At 39.4% G+C, this 27916-nt stretch overlaps 1 protein-coding gene and 1 long non-coding RNA gene across 3 annotated transcripts; one reads left to right on the top strand and one right to left on the bottom strand.

Annotated features, from left to right (window-relative positions):
* The first annotated feature begins 5 nt into the window (after positions 1-5).
* cnksr1 (connector enhancer of kinase suppressor of Ras 1) lies at positions 6-27916 on the top strand. Of its 2 annotated transcripts, none has more exons than XM_005477155.4 (21): positions 6-269; positions 1211-1368; positions 3741-3943; positions 4088-4172; positions 12473-12514; positions 12654-12773; positions 14678-14737; positions 17822-17890; positions 18067-18192; positions 19682-19797; positions 21556-21692; positions 21928-22052; positions 22174-22207; positions 23213-23388; positions 23550-23623; positions 23903-23974; positions 24426-24496; positions 24829-24890; positions 24996-25083; positions 25307-25491; positions 27007-27916. In XM_005477155.4, the coding sequence occupies exons 1-21, from the start codon at positions 218-220 to the stop codon at positions 27445-27447; spliced, it is 2496 nt and encodes an 831-aa protein (XP_005477212.1). In that variant the 5' UTR covers positions 6-217; the 3' UTR covers positions 27448-27916. The 2 variants fall into 2 exon arrangements, with proteins under 2 accessions (XP_005477212.1, XP_005477211.1); XM_005477154.4 differs by having other exon boundaries at positions 21925-22052.
* LOC109196004 (uncharacterized) lies at positions 22870-27000 on the bottom strand. The gene is made up of 3 exons (XR_002057475.2): positions 25692-27000; positions 25232-25309; positions 22870-23285 (listed from the first exon to the last, which is right to left on the bottom strand). It is a non-coding gene; the product is annotated as an uncharacterized LOC109196004 (long non-coding RNA).

Genomic DNA, 27916 nt, shown 5'->3' with positions numbered 1-27916 from the left:
GGGAGGGGTCTTGCTCCTGGTGGAGGCTGACAGTTCCGTGTTATTGGCTGACAGCAGGTGGGAGACTCTTACCTGTACCTGAGAGAAGGAGTGCCAGTCGTCGTCGTCGTCTGATTCCGAATCAGGATCTACTTTTTCTTCTTCCAGCCACCCTGAGAGGTAGAAATCGGCCAGGACCGCTGGGAACTGAACGAGCGACTGCAACAGGACTCCGAGCATGGAGCCTATACCGTCGTGGAGCGAGGAGAGAGTGAGCAAGTGGCTCCAAGGTGAGACACATATTGCTTTTTCCTTGTCTAACGCCTTGATCACAGGTACTTTGGCTCGCACGGTAATGTTAGAAATAGAATCGCCACACAAATCCTCTTGGAAGTGGAAGGTGGAGGTGGAATGAGGAAGTGGCCCGTGCAGAGGGAGAAGCCAAAACAGTGTAGCTCTGATCAGTGTCAACAACTAAAGTAGAAACAATAGTTTACATGAATGCCTGTCATCTACTTATATTATTTAGATCTCGTCATATAAACAGGCTTACCCATTTGGTATGTTAAAATGTGTTAAAGTAGTGGTGGAAAGTAACTGAGCACAGCTTTAAGGTCATTGATTAACTTTAATATTTTGATTTTATGGTAGGCTCCTTTTTTTGTCATTATAAACATTACTTTTTTAATGGATTACAGTTGACAAGGAGTCACTCTATATATTATACAGCTTTAACAGCAAAAGTACATTTTGCTGTAAATACTTTCATTTTAGTGTTAATTTAAAAGCAGTATTTGAGTATTTAAAAGCAGATTAAAGTATTCTTACATATTACTGATATATTATAGTGATATATATACAGAAGTGTCAATGATTTCCATGCTTTAGAGATAATTCTAAATGTCATGTTTTTGACTTGTGCTTTTTACTGATGTGGTTTTGATCATAAATCATAGCTTAATTTAATACACAGTTAATAGCACAGTTAATACACATAATACTGGTATTACTTTGGTGCCAGTGTATCGTTCAGATATCAGTAAACTACTCGTGTTTCACAGTCATGTCTTTACTTTTTCACACTTAATTACTCAACATGTGGTAGAGAAGAAGGAGAAGACCATTTTCAAGCCTGCACATGCACAGGACTTTATGAGTATGTGGACTTTTCCACTTATACTTTTGCCATGTGTGCAGCTAAAGCCTGTTGTTTTTTGTGCCCTTCGGCAAGGTTTGGATGCTCCCCTGCATCAGTATCCAGTTGCACAGTGGCATCTATCAGGTGTGGACCTGCTCCAGTTGACTTCTCAGGACCTGGAGGAGTTGGGAGTCCATAAGATTGGACACCAGGAGCTTATACTGGAGGCTGTGGAGAAACTGTGCTCTCTGGTGAGCGAGCAATGAGAATTACATATTATAATACATGTAGACAGTGATGCTGAGTGTGTCTCAGAGTATCTTTTGTCATGTTTTTGCTGTGCTATGGATTGTAACGGTGCAGTAATCATGCTATCATGTTCTGGTGCGTATGTTCTGATACAGCAGCACAGAGATATAATTTTGCCTCACTGCTGTGTTTTTTACACCTTATTTTTGTTTGCACAGTGGAATGAGCAGCTGTCGGTCAATCAGTTGCAAATCTAGCCAGAACATACAGCCAGTACTTGACTTTTCTGTCACTTTTACAACAATCCAACATATCACAGTAAAATACTTACTTTGGTTTTCTAGCTAAGATCAAAGGACTAGTCATGCATCAGCTGTAAGCAAAGCAGATTTAGAATACAAAAGCTTGGCCCTAATAGTTTGCATGCAAATTTTAGGGAAATCGTGCAGTCAACTAAAAAAAAAAACACTTATGCATTCCCTTTGATTCTCTGTCCCATTTTTTCTGCTGCATAATTATTTTCCCTGCTTGTCCAATTTTAAGAGCAAGTTTTAGGAGACTTAAATTGTGTGTGTGTGTGTGTGTGTGTGTGTGTGTGTGTGTGTGTGTGTGTGTGTGTGTATGTGTGTGTGTGTGTGTGTGTGTGTGTGGAGGGGACTCCAGAATGGCCTTAGGACTAATTGAGGAGGACAGTACCAGGCCGGGTTCCAGCTCTTGTGGCGTAACAGCCTGTAAACATCAGCCTAAGACTCAGGCTGCTTAAACTGCTGAAATAACTAATACTGATTAGTCATTACAGCATGAACAGTTCAAACCCAAAGTCTGCGCGAATGAGGGTGCAACAGTTTAGTAAAAGCTTTACTTTTCAAGCTTCCATTATAGTGTGCATGTGACTTCATGTGCTCACTTCCTCTCCTCCCTCCATGACTTAATGCTCCGTGAAGCGCTAACACTGCGCTCATTCATAAAAACACCCATCAGATACTCACATGGAGTAGACCAAACAGATTCACGCGCACGGTTAGATAATTACCAGCTACAGTGTTGAAAAGGCCATGAAAAATTCATGGCCACTTGTTGACAGGCCCGGTGTTCCGGCTGGTTGTGTACCAACAAAGCCTGACCGGTACAAACCTCTTGACCACCGATGAGTGGGTCACGACAATCGCATGCTCCTCCTTCAGTGATTTTAAAGAGTCACGTCTCATGCTGCTGGCCAGCAAACTGTGATGACAAGCATATGAAAGAGATTGTGTTAGTATGTATTGATTTTACTCTTAGTTACAGTTGAATCTATTTGGTTTTTTCCCCCTTTCACTTGTATTGCATTGTACTGTGAGGATTTATCATTTATGCAGTTAAGGGTTCAGGATAGACTGTTTATAAAATAATGTGCTTCTTTTTAATTGCTCTGGGTGGATTAGATCCATATGGGCAGTTTATGAAAAACAGGTGTTTAATGGAATTTTTTTTTATTACTCATTATGGTTCTTTATAATCGCTCAGACAATTGCTAAAATAGCTAAAACAGACATTGCATTATGCATTTTTTCATAACTGCTATAACACAATATCAATACCATGACAAAAGATTACATATAAAATATACACACACAGAGTCATAAAGTGTAACCCTGTAAGAATAAAAGGTTTGAAGTTTGTCTTTGAATGTAGATACAGTTGTAACTGACCTCAGGTCAGATGAGCGGGCAGCTTGTTCCAAAGAACAAAACCACAGAAACTGAAAGCACCCACACTTGGATCTAATTCTGGGAATAGTCAAAGGTTCTGCACCTGATGACCCGAGAGGTCTGATTGGGTTATAAACAATTCAATTGTCCTGCTGGTAGTAAATGTTAAGCAGCAGTAATTTATATGTTCACTTTTTCACATATCTTAAAACAAAGTAGGAAACAACACACATTTTTCCATCAACAAGAAATGCTGTATTTTGTGCAGGTTGCACAGCCTTTGCTGATTATTCATGCTACAATACCAAGAAAAAAGTCTGTATAATGAATTCTCTGAACTCTCTCCCCACAGCTATATTGAAATGACATGCTGGGGATTGAGTTCTAAGGATTTTAGATGCATTTTTTTGGCTTTGTTCAAAAGTACACCGAATAGAAGCGACAGGAAATGAAGAGAGAGCGGGGGGCCGATGTGCTACACACAGCAGGTTCCAGTTCAGAGTCAAAGGGACATGTTGTGAACACTATATCAAATGTATCTTAAGCGATATATTGTGTTAACTGTAACGGGACAGTAGGAACGAAGAATTAAACATCCAATATCATCATCAATGTAACACAGTGTATTTTTGAGTGAAAAAGGCCCTGTACTAGTTGGATGTGTGTTTTTTGTGCATGTCCAGACTTATGGTATGGGCGGTGAGAACCTACGTGGTCTGATAGAGAAGCTCCGCGCTGTTGCTCACAGCCTACAGATGGGCATCCAGGGCCGCTGGCGCCTCAACAGCTACGACGGACGGCGCACTATCAAGCTGACTCCCACCATTCTGCATCTCGTAGTGGAACTCATCGCCTCAGCCAAAGGCCTCTTCTCTTTGCTCAACAGGTCTGTAAACAGAAAGCAAGCTAACTTTTTTTTTATTTTTAAGTTTTAAAGTTATTGCAAATCAGGAATGTCCCCTGCTGTTTCTTAAGCATATTCTGGTTTTTAGAGTCTTTTCTATTTAAACTGCAATCATTTTCTTTTCAGATATCAATTTTCCCAGCTCAATTCATACACCACCACCAAGAACATATTCAGTTACTGCAAAGAGCTGGGAGACATTGTGCACAAGGTAGGCCCATTTTTTCTAAATAACTGCATCAAAGTCTCAGCATGAGCTTGTGAGTGGCTTACAACTGCATTATTGCAGTAAAAGAAACCAAACAAACTAAACAAAAAAACAATTTATATTTTTATCAGCTGTCTGCTCTTACAATACAGAGAACTGAACACAAGTACTTCACAGCACATGTGCTCGTGAGTCCACACAAGGTGTTTACTTTTAAGAGGAACCAAACACTACTGAACAATGTTTCCAACAGCACTCTCATGCACACTATAAACCTCCAAAGGGGAACTGTAACCTGTTGTGTGATTTATTTATTTATTTTTTCAAATCAGCCCCTAAAGCCCAAACGAGAAAGCCAGAAGCACAAACACACTCCCTGTTCCTCAGTTTAGCCCGAGTAATGCAATTTTTAACTTTACATTCCTGGCATATTTGGAGGCAGCTGTAACTTGAAGACGCTTAGGTTAAAAGGGCTGGCAAAATGAACGGCTTGGTTTGGTCTGTGTTTACCCCGGCAGGGTGCTATTGAGAGAAAAGGCGGTGGGGAGAAGGAATATTTAGAATAGGATACATGTAAAGGTGGGTGAAATGTGCTCGCAGGTAGAGGGAAGGCAGGCCTGGATATGTTGTTGTGCCTGTGGGAGGGAAGGAAGGAGGGAGGGAAGAGCTGAGTGGGAGGAGAGAAAGGGGAGGAGACTGAGAGAGGGATTGCACCACCGCTGCTAAATGACTTTTGACTCCTGAGGGAGTGTGTATTGATAAACGCGCTACAAAGAGCAACAAGCAGAGAAAAGTTATTAGCTGGGCACTGCGGTGGCATTAGAGATAAATAGCCTGACAGAAGTTGAGAAGAGAAGAGGAGAAAAAGAAAATGGAGCTCCAGAGATAACATGAATGGAAGATAATTTGAGAGATACAGAGACAGTAAGCAGTAGAGAGAAGCTGTGGCTGAAAGAGGACTCTGAGTATTTAGAGAGGTTTATTTAAAGCTCTTGGACACCTGCCCATCACGACAGGTAGAGTTCTCATCTCTTTAACTGGATAACTCTCCACATGTTGATCCTTTTTTCTTGTGTTTTTTCTCTGCTTGAATGCTTAAAATACCTTCTTCATATGCTTAAATATAAAAGCAAGTGTATTTTCTGCTGGTGTAGTTAAAAATCAATGTCTGGGGTGAAGAAAACAGGACATTGCCCTAATGGGCTTCATTGAGCAGAAGGCAAGGAAGGAAGCATGGATTTAGGATTGATTTTTATTCTTGACTCTGAAAGGATGTTTTTGATCCTATGAGGTGAATCAGCGTCGTCCCCTGTTGTTTTCTTTCATTGTCCCGTTGATCACCGTTTGTTATCGATGGGCTTTTGTTTGTTCCTGTTTTTAAATTTTGAATATAATCAGGTGTTTTGAAGCTAGGTGTTATTTTATATAAAACTGCTCAGAGCTGCTGAGAGTAATTTGTGAAGTAAGGTCAGACGCATGTGAGGAAATTATTAGTGGGCTTATGTGTTAACCAGAAAACAGGATGACATATGTTTCAGGTTCCTCTTCTTAAATATCAGCCACATCTACTGTATAAATGCTGAATATCAACTGTTTTGATAGAAAACTCTTGGCAGATTAATTGTAAGGTTCTTGTACTGCTGCAATCGCATTAGCAGCATAGCATAGCTAAAAGCATCCATACAGACTAGCATTTCCAAAGATTTTGCTTCAGGCTCGGCTGGTATCACACACCCCCACCCCGTGGCATTTACTGTCCTGTCAGGAGGCCACACTTTAGCATGACGTCTTTTCTAAAGAAGGGCTTTTAAAGAAGCCAAACCACATCCTTCGCACCAAAAAAAGTCTTATTTCCTGTGTGCCTGTGTATATTTAAGTGTGTACGTCTTTCTTTTCTCTCACCCTGAGGGTGCTTGGGGTCAGTAGTCAGCTGGTGTCGTTGAAGATACCGCACTAAAGTTGTCAGGTCTGATTTTCACAGTAGCACAGGCTCAGTTTGCTTTGAAGCAGCCAAGCAGCAAGCAAGGAGAGAGGGACAGAGAAGTTGAAATTGGTGGCGATGAACTGGGGAAATTCATTATAAAAAGGTACGTGAGTATAACTGGAATTCCATTTCTGCTGGAAAAACAACAGTCAGACTTTTAATAGTGCCTTTCACATGAGAACATCAAGGTGAAGGTGTTACTCAAGAGATTTTAATGTTTAACCATTGAAGGACTATGCACTTCTCAGATAAACATCTTTGCTTAAGTGATATTTAAGCCATACTTTTGCGCTTACCCTTATTAGGGTCGCAGGGTGGCTGGAGCCTATCGAGCTGTCAAAGGACGAGAGGCAGAGTACACCCTTTTGTTTTTATCTATTTAATAATTTTTATTTTTTATTCTTGTGTTTTAAAGCAGGCACATAATAATATAAAACGAATTGTAGAACGCAACTACTTCATCTTTAAAATTAGCAATGGGATCGTATTGCTCACCGGAATTAGACTCAGGATGAATTGGCAAGAGGATGGAAAAGTCATTATCCATGAGAGCTGTCAAACTATAGCTTGTGGTATTTTTATGGTTAAAAACAAGAGTAGAAGAGAAATCCCAAAAAGACCAGAATTGGAAAAAGGTATGGAAAAAACAAAAACAAGGAAAAGAGCAACAGGAGTAAAAGAGATCTAATCTAGTTGTCTTCCAGTCTTTTTATAGCAAGTCTGTGAGCCGGTGGTTAACACAGGGGTAGTCCAAGTATGTAAACATGCACGCTGAGGCAGCAAAGGTCTGTCTCAAGAGATCTTGAGTAGACTTTTGATGTAAAGTTTGGTAGATTTCAAGGATCTGTAATAGGTTGCACACAGGCTCCAATCAACAGTCCATGTTGAGCATACTGTACATTCCTGTCATCTCATTTGTTGTTTGTGTGTTGGTTTTAGCCTCCCGTATTGTGTGTGCCCATAAAAGCGTGTCATTGTTTCCTAGACAACTATGGAGCAAACAGCTTTAAGGCACAGGATGTTGCTCCAAAGTTAGTATTGCAGCAGAACAGTGCAGCGGCGTATTGAAATGAGTAATTTTCACCTTTTTTTGTCCGCGCTACAAACTACTCTTCTCATTCATTAAAGGTGAGATGAAGAAAGATTTGTGTCTCTTTTTTTTTAAAGTTTGCTGCTCTTCCTAACTGGGATTGTCTACCATTTATTGATGTCTACACTGTGGCTAATCTGTAACTATTATAGTTGGAGTAATGTTAAAGGTCAGGCTTGAGAATCTGGCTGCAGAATAAACTTGTTGTTGCTCAAAAGTTAGTGAGTGCCATTGCTGTGTTTTGTTGGCAAACTTTCAGTTTATAGACCTGCATCAATTTCATTGTTTCAGGGCATCTTGTTCTGTTTTCGTTGATGTTTCTCACCCCTTCCCTCTTATCTCATTTCCTCTCCTCTGCTTCTTTCTTTGTCAGGTCACAGACATGCTCTCATATTCTTTTTATACATGTGTAATAATTATTCGTCATTTCAATGCTCACTTTACTTATGTTAGAAAGGATGATTCATTGTTTCTATACGCACAAACACGCCCATGCATACAGTTTTGGTGCCTGTAATTGATTCGTAGTGTGATACCAGCAGTGAGAAATGTTAGTTTGTGGTCTTTGTTTTCCCACCACGCCCAGCTGAGTTTCACAGCACTGTACCTGTCGCCCACCTAAGATGTGTGTCATTTCCTATTCTGGCAGAGCTAGAAAAGAATGCAGAACAGACTGCATTGCTGAAGGGAAATAACCTGTGGCGTGACTTTAAATACAACAGAAAGCAGAGGCGTGAGTTTGGCTTTATTTTTACCACATTTCTATAAAGCTATGGTGAGATTTTTTTTACAGGAAAGAACCAAATGCAGAACCAATAATGTGTGGTAAAAGGTGGCACCAAATTAGAACCGCAGCTACTGTTGCTATTTACACCATTGCTTTGTACAAAATAAAATTAAGTTCCTGTCCTGAGTTTACACTAAATTTAAGGCTGTCATACTAAAGATGGATGCAGCCAAAGTTCGATTATCTACTGGTCTGCACCATGTTGAAGCATCAATTTGGGTTACAGGTTACTAGCTAAGCCAGCCAGGTTGATTTGAAAGGTGCATTCATTAATCCTATGAGTATATGCGCAGACACAGGTATCTGCTTGATATCTGCTAATTATATCAATAAAACAACAATGATTTACTAACACCAAAACCATATAATATCAATACTAATACCATAATTTTGTTGTACATGTACAGTGAAAATAAAGAGCTATTCTATTCTGTTCCATTCTAAAAATTCACTCGTAGAAACAAAAAAGCATGTGAAGACTTGTCTGTTAGTACGATCAACTACACAGCAAGCCACTACCAACATAGTCAAGACCCTCGGGGTCCCAAATATGTTAAGTTAAAGTCTTAAGCCATCCATAATGCCTTTATATTTTGCTTCCAAGGAGCAGACTTTCTTGCATTTCTTGAGCAACAGTTCTCTAGGATTTTCAGAGGATTTTTCTTTGTTTTGTGTTGTTTTGTTGGGCAACATGGACATAAAAGTCATTCAAGCATAAAATGACACCTAACTTAGGGGATAAGCCAATGTTGTGTCTACACAATACAGACAACTTAACAGAGAATCAGTTTATAATCGCATCTTTAGGTACTTTGTTACAAGCAGCTTGTTGCAAAATCACATTAATTTATATGCACTTTATATGCACAAAAAATATTTATGCTGACCTAAGCACAATTTACAATGTTAAACTTAATGGAATCTTGTCAAATGAAATGTACTTGTACTTGGTATTTTTACACCAACAAAGTTATTCCCTCACAGCTATTATCTGAAAATCTGGCTTATCAGGATCAGCATGGTGTGCTGTGTGTCCTTAAAAATCTAAGGAAACTCAAGAAGTGGAGGAAAAGACAGGCCTTAAAAACTATAGTATCTACAGCAGATGAACAATATCTGAAAACCATGTCCTTAAGAAATAAGAAAAATCAGTGACAGACAGACAGACAGACAGACAGACAGACAGTCTCTAGTCACCTGGAAAACACAGTGGATGCTCTGTTATGAAACAAAAAGGCAGCCAACATCCGGAGAAGAGATTTGAATGTACTTCAAAAAGCCTGGAGAAATATTTCTGAAGACGACTTAGAGAAATTAGAAAAAATATAGATAACATTAAAAATGTAAAACATTTGCTGTCCAATATACAATATCCTGTACCAGTACCCACAACAAAGAAAAACACATAGCTTTTCAAAGCAGCCACACCTCCTACATTCTTTCGTATGATGCTTTTAAGTTCCGCAGTAGATAAAGGTTTGTTTAAGGTTAGGTCTATGTGCAGAGCATCCCATTTCAAAGATGCAAAGAAAATGTTGTTTTCCCCAAATCCATCTAAACCTTCTGGTCATGAAAAAGCTGTTCGGAGGAGCGTAGCTGGTAACTATTGGAGCTTAGAGAGATAAGGTGAACAATCTCCAGCCAACCACATCATAACTAATGCAGTGGTGAGTCCTTGTGTTTGTAATAAGGATGTGTTTTGGTAAAATATTACATATTTTGTGAGCATACCTACAAAACTGAAGGCATCAGTGTGAAGGGAGCGACCAGGCAGCATCTGAAAAACTCAGCTGTGTCTGTTTGTTTGAAGCCAATTCAATTCAATTCAATTTTATTTATATAGCGCCAAATCACAACAGAAGTCGCCTCAAGGCGCTTTATATTGTACAGTAGATCGCACAATAATACATACAGAGAAAAACCCAACAATCATATGACCCCCTATGAGCAAGCACTTTGGCAACAGTGGGAAGGAAAAACTCCCTTTTAACAGGAAGAAACCTCCGGCAGAACCAGGCTCAGGGAGGGGCGGCCATCTGCTGCGACCGGTTGGGGTGAAAGAAGGAAAACAGGATAAAGACATGCTGTGGAAGAGAGACAGAGATTAATAACAGATATGATTCAATGCAGAGAGGTCTATTAACACATAGTGAGTGAGAAAGGTGACTGGAAAGGAAAAACTCAATGCATCATGAGAATCCCTGGCAGCCTACGTCTATTGCAGCATAACTAAGGGAGGATTCAGGGTCACCTGGTCCAGCCCTAACTATATGCTTTAGCAAAAAGGAAAGTTTTAAGCCTAATCTTGAAAGTAGAGATAGTGTCTGTCTCCCGAATCCAAACTGGAAGCTGGTTCCACAGAAGAGGGGCCTGAAAACTGAAGGCTCTCCCTCCCATTCTACTTTTAAATACTCTAACTATTTAAATATTATTGTTAATAATGATGCTATACAGATTATTGTAAAATGTCTCTGCAGAAAGTATCAAGCCTGCTAGCATGGCTGTAGATGCCTCTTGCGATGGTACTGAGGGACATGTAAAACTTCTGCAAATGGTTTAAATTAGCGCTGCATCTATTTTTTCCTAATGCTTCTATCATGCCTTTTTGTGGTAATCATAATGCTTTGGTTCGCATCTTACTTACACATGATGCCGCTTTTGTGCTTTAGGACAAGGCGCTCATTGATGTTCTGCTTTATGCATCTTTTCTTTGGTTTATGTTGTGATTTAAGCCTGAGCATCTTAAAAGCTTATTACACATTAAGCATCCTAACTCACAAGCAATGTGCCATAACAAGACTCTGTAGGGATCAAAATAAAGATCTGAATATCTAAATCTTTTTAGGTTTGTTTTGGTGTATATAACAGTTTCCAGCCACTCTCATGCAGTTCCCCCACGGGGAATAGAGCAGACAGAGAACACAAGCACAAGCGGACCAGTTGAACTGGCCAGTAATCACGTCGTACCTCTCCCTGCAGCCTCGTGTCACAGCCTTTAATTAGCCCAGAAATCCAGCCGTGTTCACTGTTGATCCCTTGCTACATTTCACAGGGATTAGTTTCCCCTTGCAATCCTTTATGTAACCCATCACATTGCTGGCCATTGCAAATTAGCTTAGGGCAGTAATAGTGTGTGGCATTAGTCGATTCAGTGAATATTATATGGTGTGCAAACATATGCCATATTCTCCTTTAACCCCTCATCATCCTCCGTCGTTCAAAGCCTCTGCTTGTTTCTTTAGCTCCCGGGACTACTCAGCTACCTCGCAGGAACGCTCATAGGAAGGCGTTATTAACACCCTCCTCCCAGAAACCAGAGATTAGGCAACATACATCTATCGCATGAATTCTAGTAACTGTGACACTGACTGTGCGTGCATGTTTGCGTGTTTAGATGATCTGTTTGCAACATTAACATTATAATGTTTGCAATGTTTCATGTACAGTAAACGACAGCATTTGTCTTAAAAGATGGGTTCATCTTGCGTGACAGTTGTGAGCTACAAATCTGTGTGTTACCAACTCTGGATAGAAATGTATTAGTGTGTACTGTTTAGTACAGTATGTGAACTCCTGGGTAATAACGCCAAGAAATCTGAAAAATGAAACAGTGCAAACAAGGCCAAGGCCACTTTGATGTTTGTCAGAGATTTTCAATTTTCTCCTCACAAAAAGTATCTGCTGACGTGAACCGAATAAATAGCTGGAGTTGACTAATATCTCTTTTTATAAGTCTGCCATTTGCAAATTTTATAATATAATAAAAAAAAAACATCCTGTGCACCCACGAGTACTGGACCTTTTAAATTGTTAAGTCTCAGTTATATTGAAAAAACTCATTTCGTTTAGTATAAGAAAGGGGAACTGAATATCAGCACGGGCACAGGGCAGCTGTGGCTCATGTGGTTCAGCGGGTTGTCCACCAATCACAGCCCCAAGTATGGCTGAATAGGTGAATGAGAAATACATCATATAGACTGCTGTGGTAAAAATGTGCCATTTATGTGTACAGTGTGGGGCCTTTCTGGGCCTGTTTGCCATCGTGGTATCAAGTTCAAGGATAAAATTACGGGAAAAAAATTAGATAAAGCTTAAAACTGGATGACACAACAGAATAGGTGGACTCTAAAAGAAATCCTCAAGAATATTGTGCAGATCTGATCCAAAGATAACTGACGCGTCTGTATGTGAAGAGCAAACATTCATTCATTTTAGAAAGCCAGAAAAAACACACTAAAGATCTCCAGTGATGCTTCTGTGTCCTCTAGAAACCTGAGGCCTTTCACTTCCTGACTCATGCTGTGAAGAGGAAATGGGACATGGGTTTTTAGTCAAACTGTCCCATTTCCACAAATCAATAACATTAGCATGTCGTACATAGGCTACAGGGTGTCATTCGGTCAGCCTTCTGCTCATGTCATTTTTTTTATTTCATCCAACAGAACAGCACTGGCTACGAAAAAGAAAAGGACATCATCTCTGTCGTAAGTTTCTCACTTATTTGTATGCTCGTCCGTTTCATTGTGCCTCGGAGTAATTTCACCTGTTTTGCTTTCCTTTGTTTTATATGAAGTAAATGAGATATTCTGAATGGCACGCTATACATTGTGTTTCTTTCCTCAGTGCCGTCAGTTGGTGGCGGTTTGTGACGAGATCCTGAACTGCTGCCCCGAAGAGCTCCTCAATCACACCGCTCAGCTGGAGAGTGTCGAACTGATCCCCGTGTCACCCGGAGATCAGCTGGTAAAGACATCTTTCGCTTTATCTTTATAATTTTTGCCTTCATTGAATTTAGAACTCCTGAGAAGACGTATTGTTTCTAATGGCACACAAAGGAAAACATCTCTGTGTACATGTTTAAAAAGGCTAAGGAGTTATGAGCGGCTTTAGATTTAGTGCATTCATTCTTGAATTTAAACCTCACTCGCTAAAGTTCTTCCTCTGGTCCATTTTCCTAATCATCCATGTCTCCTACTTTTCAAACTTCATCTCTCTATTTCTTCACTTCACTTTTTTGTCCTACTTTTTTCTTGCAGTTTTATTTTCAGTATTCATTTCCTGTCTTCATCATTGCCGGTGGTTTCCATCATCATCACCACTTCTTCCATCTAACTCAAGGTTCTCCTTGTACCTGTTCCCATTAGATTCACGAGAGCCCTTATCTCAGTTGTGTACTTTTTGTGCTGCTTCTCCTCTTTTTTCCTCAAAGTCAAGTAGTAAAATTACAGCTCTCGTCTTTGTTTGTGATTTACGTAATCTTGTGTCCCTTTAGTTTCATTTTAATCCCTACAGAGAAATGCGTTTAACCAATTTCCTTCCCTTTTGTGATTTGTGCTTAACAGCCAGCGTCAAAAACTGATTGTCCTCGGCGGAGGGAAATTGATTGAAGCACGTCAGCAATAGTGCTTTCTGCCTGTTGACAGATTAAGAGTAACGAGAACTAAAAAGAGAAACCAGGGGAAGTGAGGGACAGGAAGAATGATGATTTATGCACTTTCAGTGTAGCCAGCATGACGTATACCCGCTCAAGTCATGACATGCGCACGAGTCCAAAACACACAAAAAAATAAATTCTCAAATTCACATTTCTGTCAGTCACAAAGGAGATAAGGTGAGAGCGAGTCGTGAGTTACAAAGTGAAGATAAAAAGAAGATGCGCAAAAGCATTTCAGGTGGGGACTGTTTGCAGTACATGACTAAGAGAAAGTGACTCAGTCTGGCTCCTAGTGTTCATTATAGGTAGATTTATATTTTTTGGACTTTAGAAAGAAACTAAATATGGCTTTTTCTAAAACAGCTTATTATTAAAATGGACTATTTACTTATAAGCACTGAAAACATTTATTAAACAATGAAGCTGTTTGCAGCTTTCATTGATTATAAAGGCGCGTAATTACTGCTGCGTTTTGCAATTCTCTCTTTCATTATACTTTAGTCATCGCGCTCATCCACACTTGGAGCGTATTTACTGACAACTACAGTGTGTTTAATTATTAAATGTATCTATAAATGTAATAATTTGATTTATTGATGGGTGGTTGTGACTCAGGAGGTTGTCTTCCAATCAGAAGGTTGGTGGTTTGATTCCTTCCTCTTCCAGCCTGCAAGATACTGAACCAAGAATTTTCCCATATGCATCCATGTGAGTGTGTTCAAAGTGCACAGGCTTTAAAAAAAAAGCACATTTATGAATGTGTAAGTGAATGGGTGAATGAGGTTTGCAGTAATAAAGCTCAAACTGAGTAGAAGAGGGCTATGTGAGCACCAATGTGCCTTTCAATTATTAAATCACTTTTGAGCTTTTTAGTCAAAAATGGATCAACTCCATTCATGTTTCCACAGTTTCTGTCGTGATAAGTATTTATTATGTGATCAGGGCTTTCTGGAATGCAGTTATTTGTCTCTCCCTACGCCCATTATATTAAAATGATCAGTCAGAGCAGGATGACAGGTGGAGGCTGACACCAATATCTCCATGTACATAATCTGATAATGACGGCAAGAAGACACAGTAAATTTATCTGTCCATTACGGTGAATCATTCTGATTCAGCGATGTGCAAAATTGACATTCTGTGTGGCAAAGTTCATAAATTTATCACTCGGAAAAGTACGTAACATTTTTCCTTTTTTTTTGCTTTCTTTCAGGGCATCGAGATAACATCCACCAACTCCATCAACCACTACGTGACTGGAACTGCCGCTGAGGTCAGACTCTTGCCTTTATTTTTCTTTCCTCATTGTTGACTCAGCCATCAAACCACACACTGTTAACCATCACTGGCTCACAAGTGCTCATAAGCAAGCCACTTACCGTGAACTTCAAACCAACCTGTCAACAGTTTGTGTCTTTACAAGAGCCCCGTGCAGATTCTTTACAATGCCTCTATATTTCTTAACCAGCTCTGTTAACATGTACTCATGTATATATGTACTCACTGATTGGCTAGAAGTGCAGGAAAATCTAGCAGATGTGATTTATTGCTTTAAAAGGATCGTTATGCTAGCGTCATGTTATGCTGAGCTCTGCCAGATATTTTTGCAGGAGCTGACACTTTCATACTCATTTACACTTCTTCTATCAGAAGGTTTTGTTCTGCTTAGGACAGAATAGCACAATTCTGTCTGACTTTCTTATCTAGAAGGAACTGGAAGTATATTTCCAATTGTGAAAAAGCAAAAATAAAACATGAGTGTCATCTGATTTCTTGTTTTTGATTCTTCTTTTAAAAATCAACTTTTATCTTTTTTCATAAAACTACACCATCCTCTTTTTCCTTTTTTTTAAGTCACATGCAGAATCTGCTAAATCGGGCTATCCTCTCATCTGCACAGTTAAAGTATAAAATTAAGATTTTCATCGATTTCTTGTGGAAACATTAGTTCTCTACCAGCCAGAAATCCCCTTGGAAGTACTTTGTGTGAGGTATTATTTTTAGCTGCTGGCTTATCTTTCCTTGCTTCACTGTCGCCAAAACTGACACCAATATCAGTCCTCGTGCTGCAAATACTGGCATACTGTTTATTTTTAAATCTCTACAAGGCTGCTTGTTCCAACCATAAGTAAGACTGGATGTAAACAAGTTTATAACACATTGTGACTCACAGGATTTTCCTATGTGTGTCAGATGTATTTGTCATCTCCCATTTATTCAGTTAAATACCGTCTGTAGCTGAGAGGGAAACTGGAGACAACAACAGGGAGATCTGGTACATGTGGTGCATTACATTACAAAAGTGGACTTCATTAGCTTTACTTTGTAACCATTTGGCTTTTGATGTGGATAAAAGCTTCTCTGAGAAAAATGAAATCATCTAATGGATGCGCCGCAGATGAACGAATTTCTGAGAAAGCCAAAGATCCCTTGTATCGGGGGCTTATAAAATGTATGAGGGAGTGTTTATGAGTGAAAATAAGAAGGGCTTGTGAAAGGATGAGGAGGAGAGATCTCCAGTGGGGCAGAAAGATGAAGATGTTATTTTTCCATGATGTCAACCTCAAAGGCTCCCCTGCTACTAGTAACATTGCTGTGGCTGACGGTTAATAAGAGATATGGCCACTGTCCACAAATACAGATAAACTGCATGAACGTGGGAAGGATCCATGCACTGCCTTGCACAGACAGGGCCTTGGCTTATAATCACAATATCGACCTTCACAATATCAGCAGACTGTCTGATGTCGAATTTAGTGTCAGATTTGCTATATTATGAATGCAGTCACATACAATATTTATAGTTTTATTCAGTCATAGTGAGCAATGCTTGATTTTTGCACAGATATGATGCTGTATGCATTTAATTTATTGGATTGTCCAGATATAGAGATTTCTGTCTAGTTGTTTCACCGTTAAACATTATTTTATGGAAATTTGTTGAAATATTCCTCACAAACTGATAGCATCATATTGAATTAAATGTACCAGGATAGGAGACCATGAACACAACTTCTGTCTGGTTACTTGAACACATGTTAGAGGAGAAACATAGATGATCACTTTGCTATTTTGGTACTCTTCTAATGATGAGGTAAAATAGAAATAAACTACTATATACAGTACTTTATAGATTGCTTCCAAGGAGCCAGACTAATTTTTAAAGTGGTTTTGATCAATGGTTCTCTAGGTTTTCTGAAGGTCTTTCAAAGTTACAGTAAACCATAATACACAAGAGCTGGATTGAACATCAGTATCAACGGTTTTAAGGAGTGATAAATGCAAGTTTGAAATTTATGGAGAAGGAGATTAGGTTAACAGGTCAACTGTGATTGTGGATCAGAGCTTTAATGGTTTTGTATTTTCTAATTAGTTTTTATTATTCTACTTTGACTTAGTTTCCAGAGTTGCATTGCTTGTTTCAGTTCAGTTTTTATTGCTTGAAAATGTTTAGTTTTTGTTGAGTTTTTATTCATTTCGATGTTCGTTTTAGCCTTTTATTGCATGAAGGCACATATGCAGGAGGCACAGTTTAGTTTGAGTTAGTACAGATATTCTAACAAAAACTAAACCTTTTGAAAGAAGTTGACTCTCAATAGTCTCAATAAACAGGTCCGTCAAAGCTTCATCTGCGATTTCTTTACGAGATAAACAAGTACTAAAAGTAAAGATAGTACCTCTATATTTTTATTTTTTTTAATTTTTTTTAGTTCACAAAATAATTTGTGAAAAGTTAACTAAAACATCCAAAGATGAGCTTTGAATGTCCTTCAAGAAGGCTGCTTGAAGAAATTACAAGCTGTGTTGAAGAATTGTAAAACTTAAGACTTTTGCACTAAAATGTATCTTTTATATCTTTTCTTTTTTTAAATTATGTGTTCAGCATTTATCTGTTTATTTCTTATAACTTTTATTAAAGTTATTATGTTATATGTGGTGTACAGTCTGACAATGCCTAAAGCAGGACAGGCAGAAAAAAAACCAAAATAAAAAAGTGGGAGGGGGATAGGGGAATATGTAATAAAAGTACAAGCATTAATAGAAATGCACACTGTGTCGCTGCACCTGTATAATATATATACTATAATAATATAGTTTAGAATAGAATATAATACTATATTGTATCTAATCTAACATCCAAACAAAGAAAAGAACTCTCCCTATCCCCGACTGTCTACTCACAAAGGCTGAATAAAATCACACAACAAAAAAACAAAATAAACTACTTTAAGCGCAAATTACAAATTTATGCTGCTGTCTGTGAAAAACAAATCATGTAATTGCTGAAATCTATATCTGGTTTGTTTAAAATCAAATATAGATGTGTTGATTGTGTTGATTTTCTCTGTTTCTGCAGCCCTCTACTGATGCCAACGTGAAGGTTTTGGCTGGAGATGAAGTGATCCAAGTCAATGATCAGATAGTGGTGAGTGATACCGTACATACAGCACTTAAGGGCCTATTGCTCTGCACTATATATATTTGTGTGTGTGTGTGTGTGTGTGGTCCTGTTAGTCTGAGACAGTTCTCCTCCTGCAAAGGCTGTGAGTGTCTTATACAATAACCTTCACGGTGAAATAACCATCGGTGTTGCTGCCTCAGGTGGGCTGGAGCAGAGTTAACCTTGTGAAGAAGCTGCGTGAGAATCCCAGTGGAGTGACTCTCGTCTTGAAGAAGATCCCTGGATCAGTGCGACGCAACAACTCAGTCCCGCTCATCTCTACACAGGTCCGGGCTCATTAAAATCCTCCTCCACTCACTAACTTTCTTCAAAATAGTCAGTGAATTTAAAAAAAACAATGTATTTACCTTTTTATATATTATACAATGCTTGTACTTTCCACAAAATTTGGAAAACAGACTTCACAGGAAAATGATGCTAAGGCCTGTGAATAACACTTCAAAATCTATAACAATGGCGTCTCAAGCTACTTTCACACTCACACAGTGGCCCTGAACGTCTCTAGACATCTGCGGGAGCTGTATGTGAGAACACAAATGTCCAGCTCAGTTGGATCTAATATTTTTAATGGTCTTTACCCTGCAAGCTCTCTGGTACAAAGTCTGTGTGAGGTCTGATTGAGCCTCTGCGAGAAAAGAGAAGGTAATTGTCCTGTGAATGCACAGCCAGCGAGTGTCACCGTGTCCTGCCAGCTGTACGCTCTACCCAGGTGCTAGCTTCACCTAAATGAGACAAGAGTATTTCCAGTAGGGAGAATGTGTCTGACCCTGCCGTTTGTTTGCTACACGTGAGAAAGCTCAACCCCACAAAATGTCACGATTTAATTCTCCTCACGTAGTCTCAAAATTAAAGCTGTGAAATTTATGGCAAATACACTATAGATATATCATGGGGGAAATCTCATGTTCATGAAACCTACCCATTTTTATAGCAAATCTTCTCAGAAGCTTGGAAAAGGTTGTCTGTAATCACTGGATGCCAGCATTTATTATGACACATTTTACGCCCTCACGGTGACTAGAAGATTTTTAATAAATTACATTTTTCTCCTCTCTGTCATGCTCATACTTTTAATCATTTGTGAAGCTAAATAGAAGAAACCTCAAAGGCAGCAATATTCTGCTTTCAACCGTCTGCTGTCTGTGTTCATTTTAGGATAATTACATCCAGGGGTGAGAGTCGAGCGTCAAATCCTCTCTTAGAAACCTGATTGTTTTATATCAGGGGGATTCTTTTATGAGAATCCCCTCTTTGATTTCCGTTTAACCTCATTTGGGATCTGTTTCCATAAACACTCGCACACTCTCAATAGTCACTATGCCAACTGTTGTTTGTCTTTGAACAACACCCTGAATTACACACTGCATCTGATACAAACGCGCACGCACGCACTGTGAGCATTTCACACCCCCCTTGTGACCATCACCGTGCTAATCTCAGATCTAGCTGGCGGCATAGGGTGAGAAAAACATTTAAAAGATGTGAATCAGCTGAGTGTATAAACTCCATATTGTGCTCAGAAGATGCCCTGCTTTTTTTCCAAGAGCTTCGCCGGCTGTGTGTGTGTAGAAATATGTGCACGCGGTGTCTCTGTGTGTGTGTTTGTTTGCGTTGCCGTCTCGTCTGCTAAGCCACAGAGGAGCCTAGGAGAAGGTTGCAATTAGAATCTACCGTGACATCCAGCTTCTTAACCCTCCGCCGACCCCTAAATGCAGACAGTTCAACCTACACACTCACACGCTGTTGTGTTTTCAGAAAGAAGAAGAGGACAAGGAGGAGAAGTCAGAGGAGGAAGAAAAGGACGAGGAAGAGGGTCCACGGCACTCATTACTCGAGAGAGTGGCAGCATCTGTCAGGTCCTTGTCTTTCAGGTGAGGGCGTTCATTTGCTTGTCCTTTAATAAGATAGAACTGATCATAACTGCTACTTATGTTTAATACTCTAAACCATACAGCAGCACCTGGGTTTGTCTCTAAAATAAACATCAAGAAGAAATCCAAGCTCCATTTAAAGTTAGAGTAATAGATGTAGATTTCCGAGGGGATGCATGGGGAATCCCACCTGAAATATAAACCTTCCTCCCTCCCTATTTAGAACATGTGCATTTGCCCCCTCAGTAAACATTAAAAAGGAATCGCTTAGAAGAATTGCTGTAACATTAGTCAGCAGAGTAACAATGGCTCCCAGACGGGTGGCTCTTTTTCCTTCAGCATTGTTTTTGTTGCGTTTTGTTTTTTTGTCACATTATTGTCTCGCCAAAAACACTTCGACTGTGTTTTGTGGGATTTAGTTTTTTCCTACTTTCTTTGTGTTTTATTCAGCTTAACAACTGTTTTTGGTGTTTTTGAAGGTGTTTTCTGACATTGCACTACGTTTGACCTTTCTGGGTTTATTTTAGAGCATAACACAATAATGTCACCACTGCTCAACAAAGTTTAAAACACTTTATTAAGGCACAGGGCCCCAAAAGGATAAAGAATCCAAACTTTTGTTTTCAGATATGATGTACATGAAAACATGTTTTAAACATTAACATCTCGGTGGTTTCCAGTATGTGTTAAACTGTTTCCTGGGGCCTGATTTTTCTCTATGGAAAGAAAAGGTTTTGTGCACCCACCACAATCCACAAATAGTTTGGCCATATTTAACAACAAAACAAGTGAGAATGCTTTAAGAAAGGTATCATTGCATCACCTGAATGCGTGAGAACGAGAATAAAAGATTAAAAAAATAAATAAACAAGAATGCAAACAATGCAAAATTGAATAAAATATGCAAAATTGTAGACAGATGTCTAAAACTGATTTTAAAAAAATAAAAAATTTTGCCAAGTGTATAATATTTTCTGAATTTAAATATTCTTTTTCGCTTTTTTTTTAATTGTCAATCACTTTGTTTGCATACATGCATGAGAAAAGCAGTAAGAACAAGTTGAATACTGATCTGGTTACACAGCATTTACTCAGTAGAGCTGAACATCCCTGAAACCCTTTTGACCTTGTTCATCTGCCAGCACCCGGCAGGTTTCCCATGAGGTCACACTGCAAATGCCACAAATTCCACTGCGCGCTCGCTACACACGACTGACTGGAAATGAGTTAAAAAGAAGAGATGAGGAGAAAGATTAAAAAATGCACGAAAAAATTAGTAGATGGGAGGAAAAAGAGTGATGAAGAGGCAAACAGGGATAGCGAGAGCTGATGAAGAGCAGGCGGACTCTAGCAAATGGATGGAGTGGGCGGTGATGGTGCCTTGTGGTTGTAAATAATTCAGACACATTCTAATATACAACAGCTACATTCTAAGAAAAAAGGGAGAAACTGGCAAATACAGTCATATTTTATCTCTTTAAATTACTCTCTTTAAGGACTTGTAGTTTTGTAATGTGCTGTTAGTGTTTTCCAGCTAGAGGTTTCACTTTATATCAGCAACATGCGGCAACTGTGAATATAAAGTAAGATAAAAATCTGCATTTTTGAGACATGGTTAATTTCTTCGCTGCTTATTCTTTGCTCAATCTTTGTTTTCTGTAAACCGTCATGCATTTGGACTTTTAATTTTATAATACCAGATGCTGCATCAGTGGAACCCAAATGCTTTGAGTGATATTTCTATATATTTTGTTACAGACGAGCTGTTCAGGCGCCAGAGGTGCAACAGCAGCCCATGGGACAGGAAGAATCTGAAATATCCTCAGACAAGGAGCTTGAGGAAAATCTGAGGCTCACTTCATATCAAAGCCGACAGGGGACGCTTTTGGCACCAGGTAAGACAAATTTGCAAGATTTTACCTTTTCTTATAATTGATTATATTTTAGTTACTTTGTGTTTTTCTTTTCAGAAGGATTTTAAACTGTTGATTACAACGCACAAAGTGTATTATCATGGCATGTTACACTGTAATAGTTTCACTATCGTTTGACCTTTTGCACAGAAACCACAATGTAACTGAGGCGCAAAGATGTGGGTTTATTTAGAAACTTCATTCTGTTTCCCAGCAGGGTCAGAGAGCTTGACAGGTTCAAGGCTCTCACTAAATCGCCTGAGAGACCGCTCGCCCTCGCCTGTAAGAACCAAACAGGATAGATCTAGCATCAGTTCCTGCCCTGACATGGTGGGACACACGGTGAGGGGAAATGGAGAACATTCACTAACAGTTGTTTTTGTTACAATCCAGGCAATTAATGGTGATTTTATTAAAGTAAGCTTTTAAACACTGAATGATCGCTGTCTGGTTATGTTTTCAGGGGAACAAGGATGGTAAGAAGACCTCCACTAAAGGTACGATTTTCTTTATCATAGGGCAATAAAATAAACAAAACACTGGAGTGTCTTTGTAATGCCAAAGTCAGCCCCAAACTGATAAGTCTTCTGTAATTTATGGCTTATAGAAGAGTGTCTGTAAGACCAGGAGCACAGCAAATCTCCCTCACCAGGCGTGGCAGATGGACTGGTTGTGCCAGGTTTCTGCATGTTAAAAAGGAGTTTTTCCTTTCCACTGTCGTCAACCACATGCTAACAAAGGGCCATCTAATTACTGGGTTTTTCTCTCTATTATTATTATTATTATAGTATCTTTAGCTCACAATATAAAGTGCCTCGAGGCAACTGTTGTTGCCATTTTGTGCCACATGAAATAGTCACAGAATGATAAGCATGTCCAAAACACAACTAAGACTAAATAAAAACAATGAAAATAAAGCAGTGCAAAAGAAAGAAGAGATAAATAGCCAAGAAATACATGCCTAAACAGATACAAGAGGTAAAATATAATGATGCTTTAACAAAAAAGTCCTGACTGAGGATGATTTATTCCACTTAAAAGCTGTAGAGTGCCTGAAACTTGTCCTGCAAAGGTTACTGGAAAACCTGATGCGGACAGTATGTAAGGTTAAGCAGTTACTGAACTGTGTAACACAGTTTCAAATGTGAGAAGCAATGTGAGTTTGTTGGAAGCTTTATGGATGATACTAAGTCAACTCAGCTGTGTGATACAGAGATTAAGAGGGTTCAGTTGCTGTGGCAATAATGTAGCAGTAAAGAATAACATGAATTCAGTGCTTGGAATTGCAAAGGAAGATCAAGTCGAATTCCCCCAAAATAAAAACTGCTTCAACTTAAATATTAAATCTTACATTTTCTGTGCTTTTATATTTCCTGGAATAGTTTTAAAAGAATCTAATACTGCAGACATCGCAAAAGTCCCAAAAAAGCCAAGAAATCCCCCAAAATTGAGTTCACTTATCATGATCCTTATCTCCCTCCTCTTCCTTATTTGTCTTTCAGGAAAGACGACGGCTATGAGTCGGCGTCGTGTGTCCTGCCGTGACTTGAGTCACCCTGACTGCGACGGTTGGCTCTGGAAGAAAAGAAAGGAGAGCAGTGTCTTCATCGCGCAGAAGTGGCAACGGTTCTGGTTCGTGCTCAACGGGCCTCACATTTACTGGTACAAGAGCCAACAGGTGAGCAAAAAATCAAGAAAAAGGTCGTCATTGCTGTTAGTTCGTGTAATACCTAAAGCACATGATCTATCTGAGTTAGTGCCACATGCAGTACTAACTATCAAAATATTTTGCATTCAACTAATTGTCAGTATGTCTAATTCTCTTCAATTGTATTTCAGGAGGAGAAGGCAGAGGGGTTGCTTAATATATCCAGCTATGGCATAGAGAGCGCTGGAGAGCACAAGAGAAAATAGTAAGAGTGAACCCAGTGATGAGTCACATAATGGTGCCATAATGGAAAGCCATGGTTTAAAACTGCAATTATATTATGTATGCACACAGTGGGGCATTTGTCTTATATTTATGCAGGAAACTGTACAATTTCTTAAAGAAAAGGTGTAAAGCAGTCTCATTGGTACTTACATGAGGGGAAAGCAAATTTCTCAAGTGAATATGTGTTTCTGCATATTTAGGTCTTCATGTTTGTGACACCCCCCCCCCCCCCTCCTTCTCTCTGTTTTCTCCCTACCAGCGTATTCCAAATGTGCCACCCGAAATTTCAGAACTTTATTTTCGCAGCGGATAATGTCAATGACATGAGCAAGTAAGTTCATACTGTATAATGATATAACAATGTCACAATTGGCTGGTTGTGTCGGGCACCAGCTCTAACACAATGCAGTCATTCATTCATCTTTTGCTAAAAGTCTGTGTTAGAGGTGGTAAAGCTGTAACAGGTGGTGGTGTTCACTGCCCCCTGCTGGTTGCTTTTTTCAGGCTCCTCTAGTGAGACTGTTATGCATTGTGTAAAGATGTTATCCTCAACATACTCTCACGAGACACTTTATTAGATAGATGCTGCAAGTATCAAGCTGGACTCCCTTTTACTTTTTACATCCCAAAGGTGCGCTATTGAATTGAGATCAGGTGACTGTTGGAGGCCAGTTGTGAGTGCTGTGAACCTTGTCACAGACCAGTACAGTACTTAATAATAAAGTGTTTAGGTAAATGTGCATGACTATTGCTGACATAGCTTATCCCTTTTTTTTCATCAGATGGATAAACTGTCTGATTACAGCCATACAGAAGCACAAGAAGTTCAACAAAGGCCCAGATAGGGAGGAAGGTGTGGAAACATTTCTCTTATGCTTTAAAATGTTTACTCTAAATCACTTAATTGTATGTGCACAATACAAGTCATGTTTTCCCATATATTTCCTACGGTATTAGCAATAATGCATCGTGATGTGTCCTGCTTGAGCAAATAAATGGTAGATATAATGATATTTTCGCCATAAAAAATAAGAGCAAAAAAGCAAATTGTAGTCTCATAATTATCTAGTAACACAGAGCATTATTGTTAATTACTGTAGCTTTGCCCATTTACAAATGGCAGTCATGGTGCTTCACATTTGAGGTAATGGCATTACACTGACAGCTGTGTTCATTTTTAAACAGAGTGTTACAGTGAAACTGAATCAGAGAGCGAAGCATCTCCTTCACCCCGCAGGAAAAACAAGGTTAGCTCGGTTAGAGAGTTAAATATTTCACAAATAATCATTAAAGCGTGCACATACACATCCAGATTGCATTCATTTCATATTTATCTTGATTATCTGTCTCAGAAGGTACAGTCCAGCACCCTGCCTCTCCCTAAGGGTAAAAACAGGGCGCCATTACCCAGACCTACAACAGAGGGCAGCAAAGGAACAGGTATTTGTTATGTCACACTGCCTCTCTCTTGCTCTCTCAGTAATAAAAAATGTCTTTAATCACAGCGTAATGAGTGTTAATATTTTAAGGCTCATTAAGTTTTAATATTCTCAGAGAGTAAATAAGATTAATCGTGTTGTTTACTCACCTTTAATCCTGTTTTGGATAGATGGTTCACAACAACTGGGTGTTTTTTTCCTGTGCGTTTCCTCACTTCTCTTAGAACCTGGTCAGGTAGATGAGATGGGCATGATGCTAAACAATCTAAAGGAAGGGGGAGTTTCTCTGATCGGCCACGAGCAGCCGTTCACGCACGACCACTTCAGGAAGTCATTCATTCGGCGCAACAAGAATCCCATCATCAATGAAAAGGCACTCACGCTCCGAGCTCTGCAAAGCACTCTAAAGGTGAGGAAAGGTCTTATCCAGTCTTACCTTTCCTTGTGTCTGCATGGAAAGCCATGCGATTCAGCATTAACTCCAGCAACTGATACACAAAGCTGTGACCCAGTGTTTTCTGTTTTGTATTATTAATCTTTGATTTCTTGATGTGTCTTTGTTAGTTCTTAGGGTTTTGGTTCTTGTGTTTAGTGTTTTGTTATATCTACCTGTGTCCTCCCGTGGTGCTCTGTTCGTGTCCCTGAGTTTGTGTTTGTAAAACAGTTTGTAAATTTCCTGTTTTACTTTGAAGGTCTGTGTCTCTCATGTCTAATTAGGTTCAGCTGTGTCCTCCTCTGGTGTGTCATTCCCTTGTTACCTTGTGTGTTTATATAGTGTGGTTTCACCTGTGGTCATTGTCGCTCTGTCTGTGTTATTTGGGGAATCTCGGTGTCATCTCCGCTCACCATCCCCTGTGTAACCTCCGTATGTTTTTCCCTGCGTGTCATTCCGTTAGTTATGGTTTCGGGTTTTGTTTGTTACTAGTTTTCCCAGTTTATGTTTATGTTTAGTTCTGTCCTCGCTTTTGTTGTTTTCACCTTCTACAACAAAGCTCCTTCGCATCACAGCCAGTGCCCACGTTTTGGGTCCTTTCTCACAACACCACACGACTGCTGTGAAAGTAGCAGGTAAATTTATCACTGAGTGCATGACAAATGGCTCAGCTGGTGAATTAACCAAGCAACTTAATTATCGAAAGTTGCTCTGGCAGGAGCTATATAACTAAATTAAAAACTCAACTTTTAGTAACTCGCTTTGGCCGCAGGGAACATGGACGACATGGGTAGAACCACTCCTATTTAAAACTGCACCGCACTGTTTCCCACAGCTTGAAATTCACTCGGTGGTGATGGATGGTGTATGCATGACAGATATTCCCTAAACGCCTCACATGTTGTGAAATGAGAAGGTCTCATCCAAACACCTTCAAACTCAACACTGCTCTTACTCAGTATCACGGGTGATTTATACTTCTAGTAAGTCTATGCCGTAGGTAGATTGTAACTGCAAACCTCTCTGAAACCCTACGCCGTAACCTGACATGCACCTCCCTGGAAATGTAACTACACATCTCATGTTCATTTCCTGCTGTTTTTTCAGTTTTTAAATCAAACTGTGGGAACCCAGGAGGGGGAAAAAGTCCCAGCATTTTATGTGTTTCTATTGTGGCTGGCACTACATGTAAAACTGTCCACATAACCACACAGTAACTGAGACATAGCAGTGTTGGCCACTTATGCGTCGGCTATACAAATATTCACTGCAGAAGTCTAAATATAGGAAAAGAACATTACATATCTGTGCATACAGAGACTCCTTGATTAAGTAAAGTGTTTGTGGAAGTTTTATGAAGTATCTTGACGCATGAATGAAACTTTATCAAGAAACTGTCTTGCTCAGAAAGATTTTTGTGTTCAAATGGTCAGAGGGTGATATTAAAATTCATGTGCATGTTTGCTGACTGGACTTGCTTTTTCTCCGCAGGCCAAAGAAGCAGAGTTGCAGCAGATCAACAAGATCCTGGACGACTCCGATCTGACACCTTCAAAGTACCGTCACTGGAAGGAGAACAACGAGGAACTGTTCAAGGAAATTGAGAAACTGGTCGCGCTCAAGGCCTCCAAAGCAGGGGACGATGCACCTGAGCAGGACACACCTACTGAGGAGGTTGCCCTAGAAACTGTTGCCAAGGAAACAGCCGCCGCAGAGGCGGAAGGCGCATATAGACTAAGCCTTAGCGATGGGGAGCAGTTAGTCGATGCAGAGCCATCTGATGTTCTTCTGGAGATGTCACAAGCGTCTCCGAGCACAGACAGCAGCCCAGTATTAGAACTCTCTCTCGGCTCGCTCCAGGATTCAATAAACAAACAGCTGAGTGAAATGGCACAAAGTGGAGACACTTCAGAGAGCTACTTCTTCATTTAAAGCCGCACCAGTTCAAAGTTGCTCTGTTTAATAACAGTTAATAATGTCAGACAAATGAAAGATTTTCTTCATGCAACAATGTGAGACAGCACAGAGGGGTTTTTTCCATTAGGAGTAGTTAAAATGGCCACAAAATCAAAAAATGTTCAATCAAGCATGTCAGTGAAATACATCAGTACATACTTGTTTGTCTTTTTGTTTAGGAAACAAATTTCGATAAATGACGAGTTTACAACAGCAAAGAGAACATGAAATACCAAGTGTCACAGTCTCAGTTTGGTATATATTTATATAATTTTAAAATCTTCTTCTTCTTCTTCTGTGGTTAAAGATACCATCAAGTATGACTTTGCTTGAAACTTGTGATATAAGTTGTACCTTTTGCAATGTGATATGTATGTACAGTTTTACTATAAATACTCTATGTATTTGTTTATTGACATTACCTTAATAAAGGTCCATGTGAATA

This window comes from Oreochromis niloticus, linkage group LG19 (genome assembly GCF_001858045.2).
Source record: "Oreochromis niloticus isolate F11D_XX linkage group LG19, O_niloticus_UMD_NMBU, whole genome shotgun sequence".
NCBI lineage: Eukaryota > Metazoa > Chordata > Actinopteri > Cichliformes > Cichlidae > Oreochromis > Oreochromis niloticus.
Note: the sequence above shows the minus strand (reverse complement) of the source record. Positions and strands in the feature narration are given on the sequence as shown.